Raw genomic sequence first — 20,485 nt, 5'->3', positions numbered from 1 at the left:
AATCTTGAATAGATATTTCTCCAAAGAAGATACACAAATGGCCAATAAGCACATGAAAAGATGCTCAATATCATTAGTCATTAGGAAAATGCAAATCAAAACCACAGTGAGAAACCACTTCACAACCACTAGAATGACTGTAATTTTTAAAAAAAAAAAAAAAAAAAAAAAAGAAGGAGGCGGCCAGGCACAGTGGCTCACGCCTGTAATCCCAGCACTTTGGGAGGCCGAGGTGGGCAGATCACGAGGTCAGGAGACAGACAGCATCCTGGCTAACACGGTGAAACCCTGTCTCTACTAAAAATACAAAAAATTAGCCGGGCGCAGTGGCGGACGTCTGTAGTCTCAGCTACTCAGGGGGCTGAGGCAGGAGAATGGCGTGAACCCGGGAGGCAGAGCTGGCAGTGAGCTGAGATCCGGCCACTGCACTCCAGCCTGGGCGACAGAGCGAGACTCTGCCTCAAAAAAAAAAAAAAAAAAAAAAAAAAAAGAAATAGAAACTGTTTAAGTAAGTATATAGTCGTGCTTCACTCAACAACAGGGATACATTCTGAGAAATGCACCATTAGGCAATTTCATCACTGGGGGAACGTCATAGAGTGTACTCATACAAACCTAGATGGTACTGCCTACTACACACGGGCTATATGGGAGAGCCTTTTACTCCTAGTCTATAAACATGTACAGCCTGTGACTGTACTGAACACTGCAGGCAACTGTAACACGATGGTCAGTATGTGTGCATCTAAACATATCGAAACACAGAAAAGGTACAGTAAAAATATGTTTCCAACTAAGGAAACCTAGAAGAGCTCACTAGGGAGTTTTGCTTGTTTGTTTCTTTTTTTTAATGAAGATTAGCAACAGTGCCTCAGCACTGAACCCAGAAAACCAGAAAAAAGCAAAAGTACTAATCATTAGGGAAATGATAGTGATAACTTGCATAGGGCTTGAGGCTGGCTCTCTTCTAAATAGAAGAGTCAGGAAGACATTTCTGGGGAGGTGATATTTTTCACCAACATCTGCCACATGAAAATGAATGAAGTAGGTAAAGATGCAGTGGTTTCCAGACCAGGGTTTACCAACTATTGGTTGTTATTTTAGGCCAAGTAACTCTTTGCTGGGGACTGTCCTGCATGTTGTGGGATGTTAGGCAGCATCCCTGGCCTCTGCCCACTAAATGCCAATACCATCCCCAACTCACCCCAATTGCAACAACCAAAAATGTCTCCAGACATGGCCTCATATCCCCTGAGGAAGGGAGGGGAGTAGAGGGTGGGAGAATAACCCAAGTAGAGAAGCACTGTTCCCTAAAAACAGAGTGTGTTCAAAGGCCCTGAGGTGGGAAATGGTTGAAACCTCTAGGGACCAAAAGAAAGGCTGTCAGGTGTGATGCTGGTGAGGAAGATGGTGGCGAGGCGGAGAGGGTCGTGAGGTCTCCACATGCAGCCCCTTGTGGGAATTTGAGTTTCCTTCTAAGAAACATGGGAGGCTGAGCCACTAACAGTTTTAAAGTTGGGTGGGCCATCTGCGGAATGCTGGGAAATGGCCTGTAAGGGGTGTGAATGGAGGCAGAGGATCATTTAGGAGGTTCAAAGAACACTCAAGAATAGTGTTGAAGAGCTCAGCCCCTTACCAGTTGATGAACTTCTCAGTGCCTCAGCTTCCTCGTCTGTGAAAGGGGGATGGTGATAGTACAGCTACCCTGAGGGTGACTGTGAGGGTGAAAAGCAGCTGGTGTGGGCAATGTACCCAGCACAGTGCTGACACACCGCAAGCACTTTGGATGCCATGCTCTTATTATGACTGCACTAGTCCAGAAGGAGATGATGCAGGCTCTGAGTGGGGCAGTGAAATCACTCCTGCAGAGGGCTGCAGCTGAAGGGGCTGTGGAGTTAAAAGGGTTACTGATGGTGCAAGAGCATGGGGAGAAGTAGGCAAAAAAGAAAGCTAATAGGAGGTGAAGCACACAGGAACCACAATGGGCTAGACAAGCAGGTGCAGATAAAGACATCGCAGACAACTTCAGGGGCTTGGCTTAAGCAATTGCATGCATGGGGCGGGGAGGCTCTCATCTATGTGATGGCAAAGACTGGAGGTCAATTTAGGACATAGTAAACGATTTGATATAGCCATGTAGATATATTAAGTCATTGCTAATCGATGGGTCAGAGCTCAGGGAAGAGTTCTGGACTGCAGATAGAGGTCTGTTCTTCATCTTTTACAAAGAAAACCTTTAAATAATTTAATTTGAATTAAATATTTAGTAATAATAGTCAAAGGAGCTGGGCATGGTGGCTTACACTTGTAATTCCATGATTTTGGGAGGCTGAGGCTGGAGGATTGCTTGAGGCCAGGAGTTTGAAACCAGCCTGGGCCATACAGTGAGACCCTATCTCTTCAAAAAAGAAAAATCATTACTGGGCATCGTGGCACACACCTGTAGTCCCAGCTACTTGAGAGGCTGAGGTAGATGATCACTGGAGCCCAGGAGTTCAAGGCTGCAGTGAGCTATGATTGTGCCACAGCACACAAGTGTGGGCAACAGAGCAAGAGCCTATCTAATAATAATAATAACAATAATAATAATAATAATGGCACCCAAATTCTAAAGAATTTGTCCTACAGATAGATCAAACATATGAAATTACATTTGCATAAATCATTCATTAGAGCATTGTTTGTAATAGTATAGTTTGTAAATCACCTAAATAGCCATTGATATAGGACTCATCAAATATACAGTAATATGTCCATAAAATGGAATATTATACAATTGATAAAAATAAGTCAACTGCATATGTTGTCATACAGAACGACCCCCAAGAGACATTGTTCAGTGAAAAAAAGGCAAGAGGCAAACTAAAGTGTATAATAGACTACATTTGTGTGCTCCCTACTCCCACCAAAAAAATAGATTTGCTAATATTGTTACATGCATGGAAGATTTCTGGAAGTTACACAGTTGCTAACAACTGTAGCAATAGCTAGAGGACAGGATTTGATGAAAGATGTACTTTTTACTCTATGTTCTTACTTCCATTGTATTTGGAACCACATACATGTATTAGACTTTTTTTAAGTATACAATTTCTTAAAAAAAAAAACAACAAATAGGCCAGGCGCAGTGGCTCATGCCGGTAATCCCAGCACTTTGGGAGGCCGAGGCGGGCAGATCACAAGGTCAGGAGATCGAGATCATCCTGGCTAACACGGTGAAACTCTGTCTCTACTAAAAATACAAAAAAAAAATTAGCTGGGCATGGTGGCGGGGACCTGTAGTCCCAGCTACTCGGGAGGCTGAGGCAGGAGAATGGCGTAAAACCAGGGTGGGGAGCTTGCAGTGAGCCGAGATCGCGCCACTCACTTCACTCCAGCTTGGGCGACAGAGTGAGACTGTCTCAAAAAAAAAAAAAAAAAACATGGTTGGGGTTGGTGAATTACTCTAGTAGCAGCATGGAGGAAGAGACTGGAGACAGGATACCAGCTAGCAGGCTACTGCAATAGTCTAAGCAAGAGAGATAAAGACTAGGGGTTAAGGCTGTGTCAGTGAGGATGGAGAGAAAGACCTGGCTCCAAGGAGCATTCTGCAGATAGAATCCAAACTTGGATGAATGACTGGATATAGGCGGTGAAGATGAGAAAGGATGACCCACAGGATTTGGCTGAGAAAGATTTCAGGCTTGGAGTCACTTGCCTCAGGTCTGCCCCTTCCTCCAATACCCTCTGGGAGGCTCAAAGGACAGAGATCTGCCTGGGTGAGCTGAAGACAGGGGTATCCAGGGCTGAGGTTGTACCTGAGTGAGCAGAGAGCTCCAACTGCTGCCAACTCACACACATGTGCACACACACACGCGTGCACACGCACACACATGCACACCATCACATGGACTCTCAGGCTGCTCCCCATGCTCTCACCCGGAGAAGCTGAAACTCACATGCTTTCCTTCACAGTGCACTTTGGAAAAATGAACACCCACGACATTCTCCTTTCCTTCCTGCCAAGGAGCAGCAGAAATGCCTCTAATATAAAGAAAGTATTTCTGACTTTCTTCCTCTTCCCTACTGGGAGGTGAATTTCCCCCCACTTTGGAGCAGCCCAACCCAGAGTAGCTGCAGCATGCTTCATTTGCATTCTGCAACTACTAACTGAAGCCAGCTGGCAAGGGACGTTGGGGAATTGTCGGCTTCTTTGGAAGGTGGTGGGGATGCTACAGCTTGTATATCAGGGAGCAGCGGCTTGCTTACAAAGCACTTTTGCTGTTGATGGGTCCTGGCTGTGGACAGTTGAGGTAGAAGTGGCCTCGGACAACCGTGGGATCTCTGCTTGTGTATTTTTTCTTCAAAAGACGTTTAAAAAAAAAAAATAACTGCTCACATTCCACAAGGATGAGTCTTGCTTATTCCCTAGGCGTAGCTGTCCCTGACAAAAAAAAAAAAAAAAAAAAAAAAGCTAACTCATTTTCTCTGTGCTGGAGAGACTGACTCAGTCTCGGGGGCTATCCTCACCTCTCAGACAGCCCTGTCTGGCTCTCCTTTGGCTTGGTGCACACTGAGAACAGCTGAGCTCAGCCAAACCGAAACCACAAGGTTGAAGCTGAGCAGCCCCACACCTCATGCCTGGAGTGTACATGCCAGATGCTGCTGCCCGGCCAGAAGTCACAAGGAGGATCTCACCAGGAGGCAGGCCCAGGCCTCCACAGAAGATGCTGGCCATCTCTCAGCCACCCTGCAAGCCACCTCCCAGGCCAGCCCCTCAGGAGAAGAAGGGACCCTGTGGCCCTCAAGCAGCTGCTGCTCATTTAAAAGCTCCTCTTTGCTTTGCAGCCTCCATCTTGTCTCCCCACTTGCTCCTCAACCCACGACTATATTAACCATGTCTTTTATTTTCTCTATTATGATGTTTTAACATCTGAGGTGACTGTTCCTCCCACGGTTAGCCAATTCGTAGAGACCCGAGATAACTCTCCCACTCAACCAGTCCAGAGTGCACGCTCCAAACGCCTCCTTTATTGACTCTCACACGCAGAGCCACCAGCCACCTGCCCTGATTGCCCAAGGCCAGGTTCCACACAACTAGGACAGCTCCTATGCCCAGAGCCCACTGCAATTATTCAACATAGCCAATCCTAAGCCTGCTCACCCTGCCTTGCCCATTTGTTCCCTTGAAAACCACAATGAAGGCTCCCGCCCATGACTGCCCCCTCCCCATGTGCCTCCTGACCAGCCCAGTGCTTCCCAGTGGCCACCACTGTGTGGTGTGCCCCCAGCTCAGGATTTATGAGTTTAACAAATCATCTTTCCAATGGAGGCCGCCTCCTGCCCTGCGGCCTTTGGATACCTAATAATAAAAACTGTACTTTGAAACAATGACTTCAGACCTCGGTTCCCACTCTTCTGAAACTGTCCTCGCCAGGTGACCTCCTGTCGCCAAATCTAATGGATAGGATACATTTTCATCTGTATTTCACACCGCTGACCACACCCTCACTGAACTCACCTGTTCCTGTGGCTTCATCCTCTCCTCATTATCCATCCTCTGGCTACCTCCCCAGACTCCTCAGCTGCAACTGCTCCCTTAAGTGTCAGCGCTCTTCGGGGTCCTGTCCTGGGTTCCGTTTTTTTCTAGGTCTACACATGCTCCCGGGGTGCTCATTACCACCTAATTGCCAGCAACTAGCAGTTAACCTCTCCTCTCCTCCGACCTCACTCCTCAGCTGGCATCTGAACCTCTCCATGTGCACATCCCACAGGCGCTCAAGCTCAACGGGGCCAGCACTGAATACATGATCTTTTGCACTGAAGCTGCTTCCTCTCTCTCATCCTTCAGAGAAGCCACCCCCAAAATCTGGGAGTCTTTGTGATGCCTCCCAAACACATCCAGGAAGGCACTGAACATCCCCTGACTTGGGTCTCTCCCATCTGCCCCACCTTCTCCACCTCCACTGCTCCTGACCCATCTCAGACCCTCATTCCCCTCACTGATGCAGCTCCCAGGTGCACTTCACACCTCCACCCTTGTTTCTGGGGCTCTCTCTGTCGGGAATGCCTTTCTTTCCCTTTCCAGAAAACAACCACTGCTTTCTCCCAAACCCTTCTTTGAATTCCCGCCTTCTTGCCTCATGGGCAGCACCTATGATACTTCAACGCCCTTACTCCTTAGGTTTATCCAAAAACATTTATTATGTGACTCTACTTTGTGCCAGGAACTGGAAGCCCCAGAGCTACAGCAGTAAATAAGACGAATACGGGTCTTGACCGCAAGGAAGTGTGCATCACACTGCCCTCCTCCCCAGAAGCCACCTCCCACCTCCCTACCTCCGCACTGAGTGCACTGCAGAGCAAAGAACCACAGGTAGGAGAGGATTCATGAGGCCCTCCAGTCACTCACCAGGCTGCCCCCACAGTAACCTTTCTTTTCTTTTCTTTTCTTTTCTTTTTTTTTTTGAGACAGAGTCTCACTCTGTCGCTGAGGCTGGAGTGCAATGGTGCGATCTCAGCTAACCACAACCTCCGCCTCCCAGGTTCAAGTGATTCTTGTGTCTCAGCCTCCTGAGTAGCTGGGACTACAGGCGCCTGTCACCTCACCTGGCTAATGTTTGTATTTTTAGTACAGATGGGGTTTCACCACATTGGCCAGGCTGGTCTCGAACTTCTGACCTCAGGTGATCTGCCCATCTCGGTCTCCCAAAGTGCTGGGATTACAGGCCTGAGCCACTGCACCCCGACCTCCCAGAGTAATCTTTCTAAAGAATACACCTACCCAACCATTTCACACTCTTCCTGTAAACCCATCATGACGCCTCATTATCCAAGTCCAGACAGACAAGGACTTCCTCAACTGCCTCTTCTCCATTTCTCCATTATCCTCTCCCAGTCTTCACTGCCACGAGAAACCAAACTGTCTGTTTTTCCTGCCTCTGCTTTGCTTTGCTGTATTTCTGTTCCTTTGCTCACACTACCTCCTGTGTCTTAGATCCTCTCCCCTCTCCTCACCTGGTTTCTTAGTTAGCTATTGCTCTGTCACAAATCACCCCAACTAGTAACCAAAGGCAGCTATTCTGTGGGTCAGCAGTTTGGTCAGGGAACAGCTTCATACGGGGTTGTCTGGGCTCACTCCTGCATGTGTGGCCAGGTGACAAGCGGGCTGGACACTGGGTGATCCTGGAAAGGCTTACTCAGTGATGGGCAACTCCCAGATTGAGGTGAGGGATGGTAGCCACAGTACTTCTGTTCAGGTCTGTCCATTGTGACCAACTCGAGCTTCCTCACAGGGCCCCAGGGTCCTTGCCTAAGATGACAAGCACTCAGGAAATCGCTTGCACCACGTTTGCTGAACTTCTATGGGCCAAAACATGTCTTATGGCCAAGCCCAGAGTCAGTGTGAAAGAGGCATGACTGGCTGAGGGCATTAATGTGGCACTCTACCACAGTCTGCTCTCTACTCCTAAAGATGCGCTGTCCTCCCACTTGTGAAATACACCCACCCTTCCCAAAGCAGCCAATCACGACATCAGGCTCCAAGACCATGATCTCAAAATGTGCAGTAGGTCTGGCTCTGGCTGAGTCTCCTTGGGTACAACTCCTCAGGGGTGGCTCCTCTTCACTTAGGGACCTGTGAGCTAAAAAGACAAGACCACACGCCCAATGTACAATGGTGACACAGGGACAGGATAAGTTCAATAGATACTCCCATTAAAAGGGGAGAAATGAGAGGCACAGAGCAATCACTAGTTCAAAGCAATTCTGAAATCCAGGCAGGCACATGTCACTGGGACCCCTAAGCTAGAGGCACAGAATGTTACTTGAATAGGACCCAGTTCTCCCTGGCTGTTAGTTATACTCTCTGGGCTGTTGGTTTTGCCTTCCAAGAGATCCTTCTTTTCCCTAAAAGAAGGACCTGTGTATAGGGGCCAGCTTCCTGCCCATAGAAAGTTGGAGGCCCAGAGGCTTCTTTTCATTTTGAACTGTTTCAGTTCCTTTTACTCCAAACTGGCGGAGCTTTTGCCAATAAAATACTCCTTAAAACTTTATGGGTTTTCTGTGAATATTACTGGGGTCCACTTCATGCACCAAAAGTCACATACATAATTAATTTCAAAAAGACTCCACTTCAGCTATAGGACAATGCCTTTTTTTTTTTAGACATGGCCTTGCTCTGTTGCCCAGGCTAGGGTGCCTCACTGAAGCCTCAACCTATCAGGCTCAAAAGATCCTCCCACCTCAGCCTCCCAAGTATCTGGGACCACAGGCACGTGACACCACATCCAGTTAGTTTTTTATTTTTTGTAGAGATGAGGTCTCATTATGTTGCCCAGGCTGATCTCAAACTCCTGGGTTCAAGTGATCTTCCTGCCTTGGCCTCCCAAAGTACTGAGATTACAGGCATGAGCCACTGTGTCTGGCAAGGACAACGTCCTTAACATTCTTAGAAACTCTTCTGTTTTGTCAAGAAGGTCTACCGAACACCATTTAAATCCCCTGGGGTCTTAACAAAGGTTGTAAAATCATACCCTTGATACCCTTTATTTAATCTTTACCTTCAGGCCAGTTCTAATTTTGAGAGACCATTGCCTGATATTGAGACTGGCAATGAGAGCTGGTTTTCTTTTCCACCTAACAAACTGAGCAGGTCCTTTTGTAGCTCAGCTCTCTTTTAATACTTTATCATGCCAACTAGAAGCACCCAAATGACACTTTGAGATTCTGTCTCCAGGTCCCTTTAGCCAAATCTACAAATTCATTAAGCACAACTTCTGTTGTCTAAGTTACCACAAGAAACTTTATTTTTGCCAATTGTTTCACCACTACCTGATTCACCCTGTTCCGGCCACCAAAGAGTCTCTCCTTACTTGAAATTGCCTGGAGCCAGGCATGGTGGCTGCAGGTGGATAGCCAGACATTTTCCACGTTGGCTCCAAAAGTGAGTGTTCTGGCAAAAAGGATAGAAGCTATGTGGCCTTCTAAGGCCTCAGCACAGAAGTCTCTTAGCATCACATCTGTCCTACTCTATTAGCTGAAGCAGTCACAAGCCCATTGAGATTTAAGACAAGTGGACATAGATGTCCCCTCTTGATGAAGGAATGTCAAAGAATTTGCGTCCACATTTTAGAATCACCACAGTAGCCTTATCTGGGTGGGTCATATCTCTTCTGTGTGGCATCACTTGGAATTACACATACCTTTGTGGTCCCATGGCAGGTCACATGCCTGTGTGGTCCCATGGCAGATAAACTGGGGCCTGGCAGATCCCAAATGGTGATTGATGTAAACTGAGATAGTTCAGACTTCCTCAAGTGGCAACTGAACTCCAAAAAAAGCAAGCCCCAATGTACAAACATTTCACAAGTTCCTGACTTCATCACATTTGCTGATGGCCCATTGGCCAAAGTAGGGCACATGGCCAACCCCAGAATCAGTGCGGAAGGGATCACACAAAAGCATGGACACCCGGGGGGCATGACTCACTGGAGGCCATTGGTGTGACAGTCTACCATACCTGGGCAGCTCCCATTTATCTTTAAAAGTTCGGTTCATGCCTGGCCTCCAAGAAGCCCTCTCTGACAGATTGGGTCATCACCTGTCCCTCCTCTGGACTCCCACAGTACCCTTTACACATCTCTACCTCTGTGTCTACCCTCTTTTTTTCTAATTATCTATGTATCATTTCTGTTTCCCTCATTGGAACAAGCCTTTGAGGTTGTGTTCTATTGATCTTTGTATACCTAGAGTCTAGCCCCGTGCCTTGGAACATTATTGGTATCAATAATGTCTTAATTATTTGATCAATTAAGCCATCCATGAATAAAGTTTTTAAAATAACTATCAAAGATTAAATTATCTCCATTGGTGTTTTCTCTCAACTTCTGCCCTGCATTCCAAGAGATAATGTTTAGTTTGTATTTGTCACATTCTCCAACCAAACATGCAGTTCTTCAGGGAGCTAACCTCGCTCAGGAAGTTGACCTCGACTAGAGGTTAGGAGAAGTAGCAGAGTGTAGAACAGCGGTTCCAAGATTTTTTAATTTCATAGACTTAGTCACATTTCCAAAGAAGTGTGAGGGTTAACAGAAAGTTGCCAATTTTCTTTTTTTTTTTTTAATAAAGCAGGACATTAAAAACATACATACACACATATCAATACCACCACCTCTTCAGAAAAGTGGAAAGGTATAACCTTAGAATGAAAGTATAGGAAAGGCAGGTATATAGTCGCAATTAGTCAAAGATTAGAGCTCAATATTATGGCTGCCTTGATATCAGGGAGACCTCAAATGGCCTAATTACAAGATCCCCTCCCTACTTTGCTGATGAGGTCCCCCAGCCAAACCACCTTCCTTATTGTGGGAACCAGGCACAATTTCTGCTTATCCCTGAGTAGTGGGCTTCAGCACCGTGCCAGCCCACAGAATTACGCAAACAGCCAATCACATTCTCTTATAGGAAACGGGGGTATTCCACCGTTTTGACATTACAAAGCCTGCCTCCCACAGCTCCTGGTAATCCCTGAGTGCAACTCCCATGTAGCAATCCATGGCATGCAGCGTTATCCTCCTGGGTATGAGCATATGTGACTAATAAACTGCTATTGATCTCATTCGTCCAGTGTTGAGGTCATGTTGTGATCCTCCTAACTTTAGGGGGTGGGAATCTCTCCCTCATCAATAGGGTGAAGAACATAAAATCAAAACAAGGTGATAACCTAACAGCTATGTTCAGAGTACCCCGGACTGTCCTCGTTTTACTTATTTCACCATGAACCAGGGAAATGAGTCTAGCAGAGATCTGAGGATCCGCTCTGGGAGCACTGGAGAGCACTGTACACGGAGTCAGGAGACCTAAGATCTAATAGTCCAGACCATTCTTCAAAATATTTGTCTGACCTTGACAAATCATTACCTTTCTTGGGCCTCAAGTCCCAGCTATAAAATGGTGGGGCAAGCCAGGTGCAGTGGTTCCCGCCTGTAATCCCAGCATTTTGAGAGGCCAGGCGGGAGGATTACTTGAGCCCAGGAGTTCAAGATCAGCTTGGGCAACATGGTGAGATCTCATCTCTTAAAAAAAAAAAAAAAAAAAAAAATTAATTAGCTGGGCATAGTGTCAAGTGCCTATGGTCCCAGCTACTCAGGAGGCGGAGGCAGGAGGATCACTTGAGCCCAGGAGGTCAAGGCTTCAGTGAGCGGTGATTGTACCACTGCAGTCCAGCCTGAGCAACAGAGTGAGACCCTGTCTCAAAAATAAAATAAAATAAAATGTAAAAGATGGGAAAGCTGTAGCCACCTCTGTGATTCTACAAAGACAATCTGATGAAATGAGTGAATGGCTGGCAGTCCTTAGGTCATGCTAAAGGGCTGTGTGTTTTTAGAAGACTTTTTATCCGCATGTGTTTCTGAGTGGAACAACAGCAGACGGTGGGAGAAGAGAGATCTAAGAGACCAACAGGGCAGCCACAGTCTTCTGGCAGGAAGTCACGCCTTAGCTGGATCCCTCTAAAGCCTTGCTGCTTTCAGCACTCCGATCCTATCCACAGTAAATGGAGTTTTAAAATCTCTTCCCTCCCTCCACCACTTTGTGGTCTATCCCCTGACCTCAGATGTCTCATCTGAGCCATTAATTCCATCCAATCAGAGATCTTGCTTTGGCAGACACAGAATTGCCACACCTTCTACAGTCTATACTTCCCCCACCCCCTTCCTGAAAGCAAGGTGCTTGGGGACCCAGAAATTAGGCCAGGTCCTCATAACCTTATCAAAATAGCACTGCTAGGCCTTCTACGCAGCAACACTCAGAGACAGGGCCAAAGAGTGGGAAACGGAGCATCCAGGGTCTCAGCCAGCAGAGCCCAGATGCCTTCTGCAGTTAAGATCCCTGGACTCAGAATCAGAAAGCTGTTAAGCAGGAAGGAACACACTGCCATGAAGAGATAGAAAGAAGCCAGAGCCAGCATGTCTGGAATGCATCAGGTAGATGAATGGGAAGATGGCTGGGATGCAGTTGGAGGGAGGAGGGAAGTCAGCAGCAAGGGGCAAGGACATCCATGGCCTTAAAAAGTACCCTACAAACAAGAAGCCAGGTTAGCTCGCCTATGAAGAGGGACAGTCTTACCAGATCATGTGTTAGAGTCCCCAGATCCTGGGGAGCATGAGAGAAGTGCAGACTCAGCTGGCTCTAGTACTAGATTAAGGAGGTCCTAGGTGGGCAAGGTGGGCTGCATTTTTCATAAAATGCCCTAGAAGCCTCTGCGGTTTACCAAAGTGAATAGCTCCTTTGGACTTAACAGTCTGCAAGGCTCATTCCAGTTAGAACATTCCATCACCCTAAATGCTGGGAAACCAAGCGAATCTCCTCCCACTTGCAAGCTTCCAACAGTGGCTTCCAACAGTGCCACTGCAGTATCAGAAACTGCAGGGAAGGTGCCAGGGCTGACTTCCATGAAGAAATAGGAGAACAGGCAGGCAGACAGTGGAGAGGCAGGGCCAGCCCACAGAATGTCTCCACCAGAATTCATAGAGACCGGCAGGATACAAATCAACCAAATAAACGTTGGTTCAAAAAATTCACCACACCTGTGAGTGAGAGACAAGTCATCAGCACTGTCTACAAAAATGAGCCTAGGGCTTCTGGTGACATCCAGTTGGTGGGTTATCAGGAGTGCCCCAGGTGATCAGAAGCTGGCTTCGACTGAGTCCTTTCTGTGGCGCTGTCTCCTCCTCTTTCCCAGAGTTCCTCTCCCCTCCCAGTGGGCAGGGATGAGCAAGAGGAATGGCTCACCCTTGAGAACTGGGGTTCCATAGCCCAGGTCAATTCTCCAGCTCTCCCACTTACCAGCCAAGACAGGAGGTGAGGATTGAGATGGGATGAACCCAGCAGGCGGCCGTGAGGTAAAGGTGGCCATGAATGTAATGTGCCCAGCACAGTGCCTGCTGAAAGGCAACCCTCCCTCCCTGGTCTGAAGACCAAACAAGCAGACTGTACTCAAGAAAGCCAGAAGAACCTTCCAGCTGTCTGGACCAGCAGGTGCCAGCCCAGGGGCTGAAGGAGACGTGATGCCCAGAGCAAAAAGCACCCGCAGGCCCCCTGAAGGGCTGGGTGTTCTGGAATAGATGAGGGGGCGAAATGGGGCTGGGGACCAGGGACGGACAGGGTGGGTCCAGGGCCTGCCTTGCTTCCGAAGGGCTGCTCCAACATTGAAAAACACCCAACCAGCTTCCTTTCAGAAAGACTGGAATATTCCAAAACTTCTCACTGGAGGCTCCGGAGGAGGTGGGCTCCAGCTGAAAAGGAAATGCAGAGGCGTGGGCGCTCCCGGCCTGCATCCTGCACCTCTTACACTGTGGCTTTCCCACAGACTTCTGAAGAATAGGTCAGAAGAAAAGGGTTAAAGCGTTAAAAGGAGAACAACCATTGCGGGGCTCAGAGAGGAGGCTAATGTTCTTTGGGCTGCCCCACCCTGATCCCTGGCCACAGGATGAGGGCCCCCTTCCGCCGCAACCTGCCACTCTCACACCAATACGGGACCGCCTTCTCTTCCTTCCCCACCCCCCCCACCCCACCCTGCCATCCTTTCTCCCCCCATCTCCGCCTCTGATTGGCTGAGCCCCCGGCTCCCCGCTCCCCCTCTCCTCCATCCCCGGTGAAAACTGCGGGCTCCGAGCTGGGTGCAGCAACCGGAGGCGGCGGCGCGTCTGGAGGAGGCTGCGGCAGCGGAAGACCCCAGTCCAGGTGGGAACTGGAGCCGGCGGGACCTGGGGCTCGGGGACTGCAGTCAAGCGCCCATGCAAGCCCTCCCAACACTAGGCTTCGGGCCACGGTTCGAGGGCGCCCAGGGAAGAGGGCGCAGAGCTTAGGGAGGGGCCTGCTTTCCAGGCAGGGGCGGGAGTAAGATGCTACTGTAGGGCCGGGGCCCCGTCGCACCGCGACGTCTTTCGGGGAAGGCGCTCCCGGGCTTTCGCCCGCTGGGGGACGGGTGTCTGGGGCTGGGGCGCTGGAGAACAGGGAGGAAGGGCACCAAGGACAAACTGTTGGTCTGCGTTCCACCCAGAAGTCCCCAAACCCAGCTCGCAGAGGTGGGGAGGAGGACGAAGGATGACGAGTGGAGGGAATCTGCCCGGTGACCTCGCGGCGGGCTGGGTGCGGGGCACCGGAGGAGAAGGAAGCCGCAATGCCGCAGGCGGGGACTGGGTGGAAGGCGGGCGGACGGGGGAGGGGAGAACTGGAAAAGGATGAGAGAGGGGGAAGGGGGACTCAGCTGAGAAAGGAGAGGATTGGAATACGGAAATGGAGTAAGGGTGAGGCCTGCCGGGGGCTTGAGAGGAAGAGCAGACCTTCTCCGGGTCTGGAGCCGCCTGAGGACACAAATCAGAGGAAATGAATACAGACTGAACCTCCCCAGCCGCTCTCCACCCCTCCCCTGGCTCTTCTACCCTCTCCAGCCCCAGACCCAATTCTTCCCTTTCTTGCTCTTGCCACTGTTCCCCCTTCCCCTCCTAGATCCCAAGCCCACACATCATCTCAAACAAGAGTCCTCGAATCAAAAGCCAGATGCAGACCCCCCTTCCTCCTGGATCTGACTCAGGGCAGCAGCTCCACCCCGGGACAGAGAGAGCATTGATTGTAGCTGCAGCCGCCGCAGGATCCTAGCCTCATCCGTCAAGGGGCTGAGCGCCAGGGACCCTGAACTCGGCGAGTGGCGCACCCTGCGCACCCGGGCGCACTCTACCGAGGCAATGCCCTGCGCGCGCTCGCGGGTGCACGCCCCTTATGTGGCCTCTCCTGGGCCAGCACTGCTCTGCGGACAGGCTGGGCTACCGGCTCCGCGTCGCCTCGCCTCGCCAAGGGTTGGTTCAGCCAAGGCTGCAAAAACAAAAAGACCAGACAGCCTAGCCAGGGTGGCTGTTAAAACTGGGCTGGAAAACTGCAGTCCCAGGAACTCCAGAGAGCTGGACATTGGGAAGCGTCCTTGACTCACATACAATCGGAGATCACTGTGGCTTTCTCTCCTCCGGGAACACGCTTAGCCTGTGCCCTATCCAGATACGAATAGATGCTCCCTATCTGGGAGCATCCTTAGCCATGGTGGACGGTCTCTAGCCACCCACTGGGGATGGCGAATGACTTAGGGATTTGTGGCTCACTTATATGAAGCAGTCATCGCCAGATGTTGGTTGTTTTTCTTAACTCCCATCATAACCCGGTGGGTATGTAAGATTCAGAGAGATTCATTCATTCATTCACAATAAATATCTTTGGAGTGTATGCTATATGCCAGTAATCTGCAAATGGAAATGGTTTTGAGCATTGGGGATTTTCTTCTGAACAGGAAATGGGAAGTCCCTAAATGGGGAGTCTTTGTTTAACAGATCCAGAGTTTTACTTTGAAAGACAAAAAGAGTTCTGGAGATGGTTAAAATAGTAATTATTATGCTTTTTGTATTTCACCACGATTAAATTTTTTTTTTAAATAGGAAGCCCCGGCCCTCATAGGTCTTACATTACCATATACTGTGTTAATGTAAGAAGAGGAGAAAGAGTGGTAAAGTCACTTAAAGGCACCCAGCTAGTCAGTGCTCCATGGCCAAGCACAGAAACACACCATGACAGGGCTTGTTCTCCCTCCTTACTTGCTTTCCCTGAGCAGGAAAGAGCCAGTGGCTGTATCATGTTCAATGAGAAGTAGGGACGAGAGGGGGGATGGAGAGAGGGACTTAGATGTCTGCCATAGCCATTATGTCATGTTCCCAGGGACCCCCAGCCCTGGCAGTAAATGTGGCACACCTTGGCTGATTCCCATCCTGTTCCCAACCCAGATCCAGGACTGAGCTCCCAGAACCATGAACCCGGCCATCAGCATCGCTCTCCTGCTAACAGGTACCCGGCATGGGGCAGGGCTGGGGCTCCAGGCACCCTGACTTCCTTCCCTCCAGAGAAGTGGCTTCTCCCTCACAGTCTCAGAAAAGCGCAGGTGACTGTTTTTCAGAGGGCTCTTTTCATCCCAAAGTCAGCCAACCCACCTCGCTGATACTCTGACAGCCTGAGGTGGTTTTTGGAAACACAGTTTGCTGAGCCCTCCCTCATATTGAACTAAAATCCCCAATTGAGAACCCAGAACCTGTATCAATTCCCCAAAATCTCCTGTCCTTGAAACACATTGATAGGATCCAAGGCTCAAGCAGACTTGGGAGGAAGGCTGGGGTCTGCAAAGGAGAAGTGGGATCCCTGGAGTGGGGAAAGGCACTCAAGAGAGCAGACCCCAGTCCCCTCCCTAGCCAGGCCCATCTCTCCACTTCAGGTGGGTGGGAGGCCCCTACGCTGTAGGCCCCTCCAATTTGAAGGAGGCACTGCTGGTGCCAGTCTTGCAGGTCTCCCGAGGGCAGAAGGTGACCAGCCTAACAGCCTGCCTAGTGGACCAGAGCCTTCGTCTGGACTGCCGCCATGAGAATACCACCAGCTCACCCATCCAGTACGAGTTCAGCCTGACCCGTGAGACAAAGAAGCACGTGCTCTTTGGCACCGTGGGGGTGCCTGAGCACACATACCGCTCCCGAACCAACTTCACCAGTAAATACAACATGAAGGTCCTCTACTTATCCGCCTTCACCAGCAAGGATGAGGGGACCTACACGTGTGCACTCCACCACTCTGGCCATTCCCCGCCCATCTCCTCCCAGAACGTCACTGTGCTCAGAGGTGAGGCAAACTCCTAAAAAGGCCAAGTGAACTGGGAGAGCCAGGCTCGGGGACAGCAGGCAGTTTCCTTGGCTGGGCTGGAGAGGAGAATAGCCCCATAACTCTCTCACCCTCTCCCAACTGCTGCCTGGTCAACTGGGGAACCATTGCCTTCAGTGTGAATGGGGTGAAAAGCTCAGGGCCAGTCAGACAGGCAGAGTAGTGTGGTAGATGCTTCCACCAGAACTGTGGGCAAGGCCCTTGGCCTCCCTAATCTTCCCTCTCCCCAACGGGAAAACAGGGATGACACCACTTCCCTCAGCCAGTTTTCTTGTGATGATGTTTAGTAAGGTTTTCATAAGATGATATGTGTGCAAGAGGTAAGTAATCTGCAAACGGGAAAGATGGCTGGTTCTGTGAGGCCAGGCTGCTCCTGGTCCCAGCTAAGACATCACACTACCTGCCTCCCAAAGGAAGTACACCCTTGCTTTGGGCCTGTGCCTTACTGAGTCCTGATCCCTCTTCCTTCCTACCCCTCCCCCGGCCCTCTTCTCTTTCGGCAGACAAACTGGTCAAGTGTGAGGGCATCAGCCTGCTGGCTCAGAACACCTCGTGGCTGCTTCTGCTCCTGCTCTCCCTCTCCCTTCTTCAGGCCACGGATTTCATGTCCCTGTGACTGGTGGGGCCCATGGAGGAGACAGGAAGCCTCAAATTCCAGTGCAGAGATCCTACTTCTCTGAATCGGCTGACCCCCTCCCCACAGTCCCTCACACCTCGAGGAGAAGTGGGGACCCCATCCCTCATCAGGAGTCCCAGTGCTGCATGCGATTATCTACCCACATCCCCGCGGCACCTCACCCTCTCCGCACACCTCTGGCTGTCTTTTTGTACTCTTTGTTCCAGAGCTGCTTCTGTCTGGTTTATTTAGGGTTTATCCTTCCTTTTCTTTGAGAGTTCGTGAAGAGGGAAGCCAGGATTGGGGACCTGATAGAGAGTGAGAGCATGTGAGGGGTAGTGGGATGGTGGGGTACCAGCCACTGGAGGGGTCATCCTTGCCCATTGGGACCAGAGACCTGGGAGAGACTTGGATGAGGAGTGGTTGGGCTGTGCCTGGACTAGCACGGACACGGTCTGTCCTGAGAGCACTCCTCAGCAGGCATGGCTGGTGCCTGAAGACCCCAGATGTGAGGGCACCACCAAGAATTTGTGGCCTACCTTGTGAGGGAGAGAACTGAGCATCTCCAGCATTCTCAGCCACAACCAAAAAAAAAAAAAGCAGCCCTCCTTACCACTGTGCAGGTTCCCCAAGAGCCTTGGGGCATGAGCCGGTGAAGATGCAGGTTTGACCGGGAAAGCAGCGCTAGTGGAGGGTTGGAGGAGGAAGTAAAGGATGAGGGTTCATCATCCCTCCCTGCCTAAGGAAGCTAAAAGCATGGGCCTGCTGACCCCTCCCTGCCTCCACCCACAGTGGAGAGGGCTACAGAGGAGGACAAGACCCTCTCAGGCTGTCCCAAGCTCCCAAGAGCTTCCAGAGCTCTGACCCACAGCCTCCAAGTCAGGTGGGGTGGAGTCCCAGAGCTGCACAGGGTTTGGCCCAAGTTTCTAAGGGGGGCACTTCCTCCCCTCGCCCATCAGTGCCAGCCCCTGCTAGCTGGTGCCTGAGCCCCTCAGACAGCCCCCTGCCCCGCAGGCCTGCCTTCTCAGGGACCTCTGTGGGGCCCGAGGCAGGCCATGGGGTGAGACCCAGGAGCTGGACACTTCTCGGGAAATGGCTTTTCCCAACCCCCAGCCCCCGCCCGGTGGTTCTTCCTGTTCTGTGACTGTGCATAGTGCCACCACAGCTTATGGCATCTCATTGAGGAAAAAGAAAACTGCACAATAAAACCAAGCCTCTGGAATCTGTCCTCGTGTCCACCTGGCCTTTGCTCCTCCAGTAGTGCCTGCCTGCCCTGCTTCTCTGGGGCCTCCACAGGTGAGGCTGGGGGATGCCACCTCTTCCTCTTTCCTGACTTCTCCCCAACCACTTAGTAGCGACGCTGCCCCAGGGGCTAATGACTGCACACTGGGCTTATTTTCAGAATGACCCTAATGAGACACATTTGCCCAAATAAACATCCCATGTCTGCTGACTCACCTGGCTAGGACAACACGCTTACCTGCCAACACATGGGCCGAACCACTTGGCCCTGGCTCTTGAATGCACAAGTGGCTTTGCGTGAACCTGCGCTAAGTTACGCAGTCTGCTTTTAATTCTCAGCTCTGGTAGTTCTTCAGAAATGCCCCCTCTAGGCACATCCGCTACTGGGAGATGCCCATGTCCTCGAGGCATCGCTTCCTAAATCCAAAAGCATTGGCAGGAGAAAGGACTGGGGCCAAATACTGTCCCTTTGGGAGTAGGGAGGGAACACTGAGCCCCATCCCTGGCTCCTCCCCTAAAAGTAGAGTAAAATGGGAGTGAGCATCCTGGGACTGGGGGCTAGAGGGGGACCGCAGGGCAACTGTGGGTTCCAATTGCTTTCAGAGTTAGAGAGGCAGCCCCAAGCCAGCCTCCCTGCTTTGCCAGGGAATTTGGGGGAGGAAGGTGACAGCTGCCCAGAGGCTGACTCATCTGATAATTTAGCACTGGGTAGGATGATTATTTCTGAGCATTTTTCTTAAAGGTCTCAGATCTAAATTATGCCACTGGCTCCCACTCTTGCTACCTCCTGTCAACCTCTCTGCCTTGCCTTCCACCCCTGTAGTTACCATGCACAAAGAGAGGAGGAGGAGCTGTCCGTGTCCCAGGCTGGGAGGCTGACAGCCCCTTAGCAAGATGCTGCCAACCCAGACTGCTCCAAAGGGAGGAACACCCCTGAGACACAGGCCCCTCTCCTTCAGCCCTGCTTGGGCTGCCAGCGCCGTGCCAAGGAAAGGCGTCTTGGTGAGAAGAGCTGCTGTGGGGGAAGGGAGATCAAACGCCAGAGAAATGTGGGGAGCACCACCCTCAGGGTAGTAAGAGGTAGAGTATGGAGGTGTTTCTGGAAGGAAATGAGTGGCACCGTGTGAAGCCTTGCACCTGTGTGACTCCTCCTATGGGGTCTTTGTCACACTCTAGTACTGTGTCCCTGAAGAGTTTAGCAGCCACACTCTGAAGGGTGCTGGGAGATGGTGTTACCCTTTGCAGCCATGTTTAGGGGAGCAGAACCTGAGGCCCACAGTGGGTGAGGTTAGCTCAAGAAGCCACAGAGGCCACCAGAGGGCCACGGACTTTAGGAAAGAAGAGAAGAACAGAGCATCAGGCCTCACAACACAAACCTACCCAGAGCTGGGCGCGATGGCTCACGCCTGTAATCCCAGCACTTTTGGAGGAGGTGGATCGCTTGAGGTCAGAAGTTCCAGACTAGCTTCGAAACCCCATCTCTATCTCTACTAAAAATACAAAAATTCCAGGCATGGTGGCGTGCACCTGTAATCCCAGCTACTCAGGAGTCTGAGGCGGGAGAATCACTTGAACCCAGGAGGCGGAGGTTGCAGTAAGCCAAGGTTGTGCCACTGCACTCCAGCCTGGGTGACAGAGTGAGACTTTGTGTCAAAAAAATAAAAAATAAAATAAACCTATCCGGAATGACCATGCCGAGGGCTGGCAGCCCGCAGACTTTCAGCCACAGTCCGCGATAGCTGTGGGTCCCTCTGTGGTCAAGTCAGCAGGCCTTGTGGAGGTTGTGGGGTGTCTGTGGTAACTCAGGTAATTATAGAGGGCTGGGGCCAGCCCTGGTTCCTGTGCACATGCCCCAAACCCCTCCCCATCCACTCCCTCACCTCTTTCCTGGGTCCCCCTTCA

The 20,485-nt window shown here is 50.6% G+C and overlaps 1 protein-coding gene and 1 long non-coding RNA gene across 7 annotated transcripts in view; one reads left to right on the top strand and one right to left on the bottom strand.

Moving 5' to 3' along the window:
- The window catches only part of LOC112605563, a 113,600-nt gene that overhangs the window by 70,873 nt on the left and 22,242 nt on the right, over positions 1–20,485 (bottom strand). The window lies entirely within an intron of this gene.
- THY1 (Thy-1 cell surface antigen) lies at positions 11,876–18,788 on the top strand. Of its 6 annotated transcripts, none has more exons than XM_025355136.1 (4): positions 11,876–11,963; positions 15,807–15,867; positions 16,351–16,686; positions 17,229–18,788. In XM_025355136.1, exons 2-4 carry the CDS (start codon positions 15,831–15,833, stop codon positions 17,339–17,341), a joined length of 486 nt encoding a protein of 161 aa, XP_025210921.1. In that variant the 5' UTR covers positions 11,876–11,963; positions 15,807–15,830; the 3' UTR covers positions 17,342–18,788. The 6 variants fall into 6 exon arrangements, with proteins under 6 accessions (XP_025210921.1, XP_025210923.1, XP_025210918.1 ...); XM_025355138.1 differs by lacking the exon at positions 11,876–11,963 and adding an exon at positions 13,461–13,722 and having other exon boundaries at positions 16,402–16,686; positions 17,229–18,567; XM_025355133.1 differs by lacking the exon at positions 11,876–11,963 and adding an exon at positions 13,461–13,722 and having other exon boundaries at positions 17,318–18,567.

Source organism: Theropithecus gelada, chromosome 14, assembly GCF_003255815.1.
Source record: "Theropithecus gelada isolate Dixy chromosome 14, Tgel_1.0, whole genome shotgun sequence".
Classification (NCBI taxonomy): Eukaryota; Metazoa; Chordata; class Mammalia; order Primates; family Cercopithecidae; genus Theropithecus; species Theropithecus gelada.
Note: the sequence above shows the minus strand (reverse complement) of the source record. Positions and strands in the feature narration are given on the sequence as shown.

Excerpts from the sequence above, each read along its gene's own strand:
- THY1 (XM_025355133.1), top strand. The coding sequence starts at position 15,831 with ATGAACCCGGCCATCAGCATCGCTCTCCTGCTAACAG. Across the intron at positions 15,868-16,350 it reads CATCGCTCTCCTGCTAACAG|TCTTGCAGGTCTCCCGAGGG; the intron begins GTACCCGGCATG and ends TGCTGGTGCCAG. Across the intron at positions 16,687-17,317 it reads GAACGTCACTGTGCTCAGAG|GCCACGGATTTCATGTCCCT; the intron begins GTGAGGCAAACT and ends TCCCTTCTTCAG.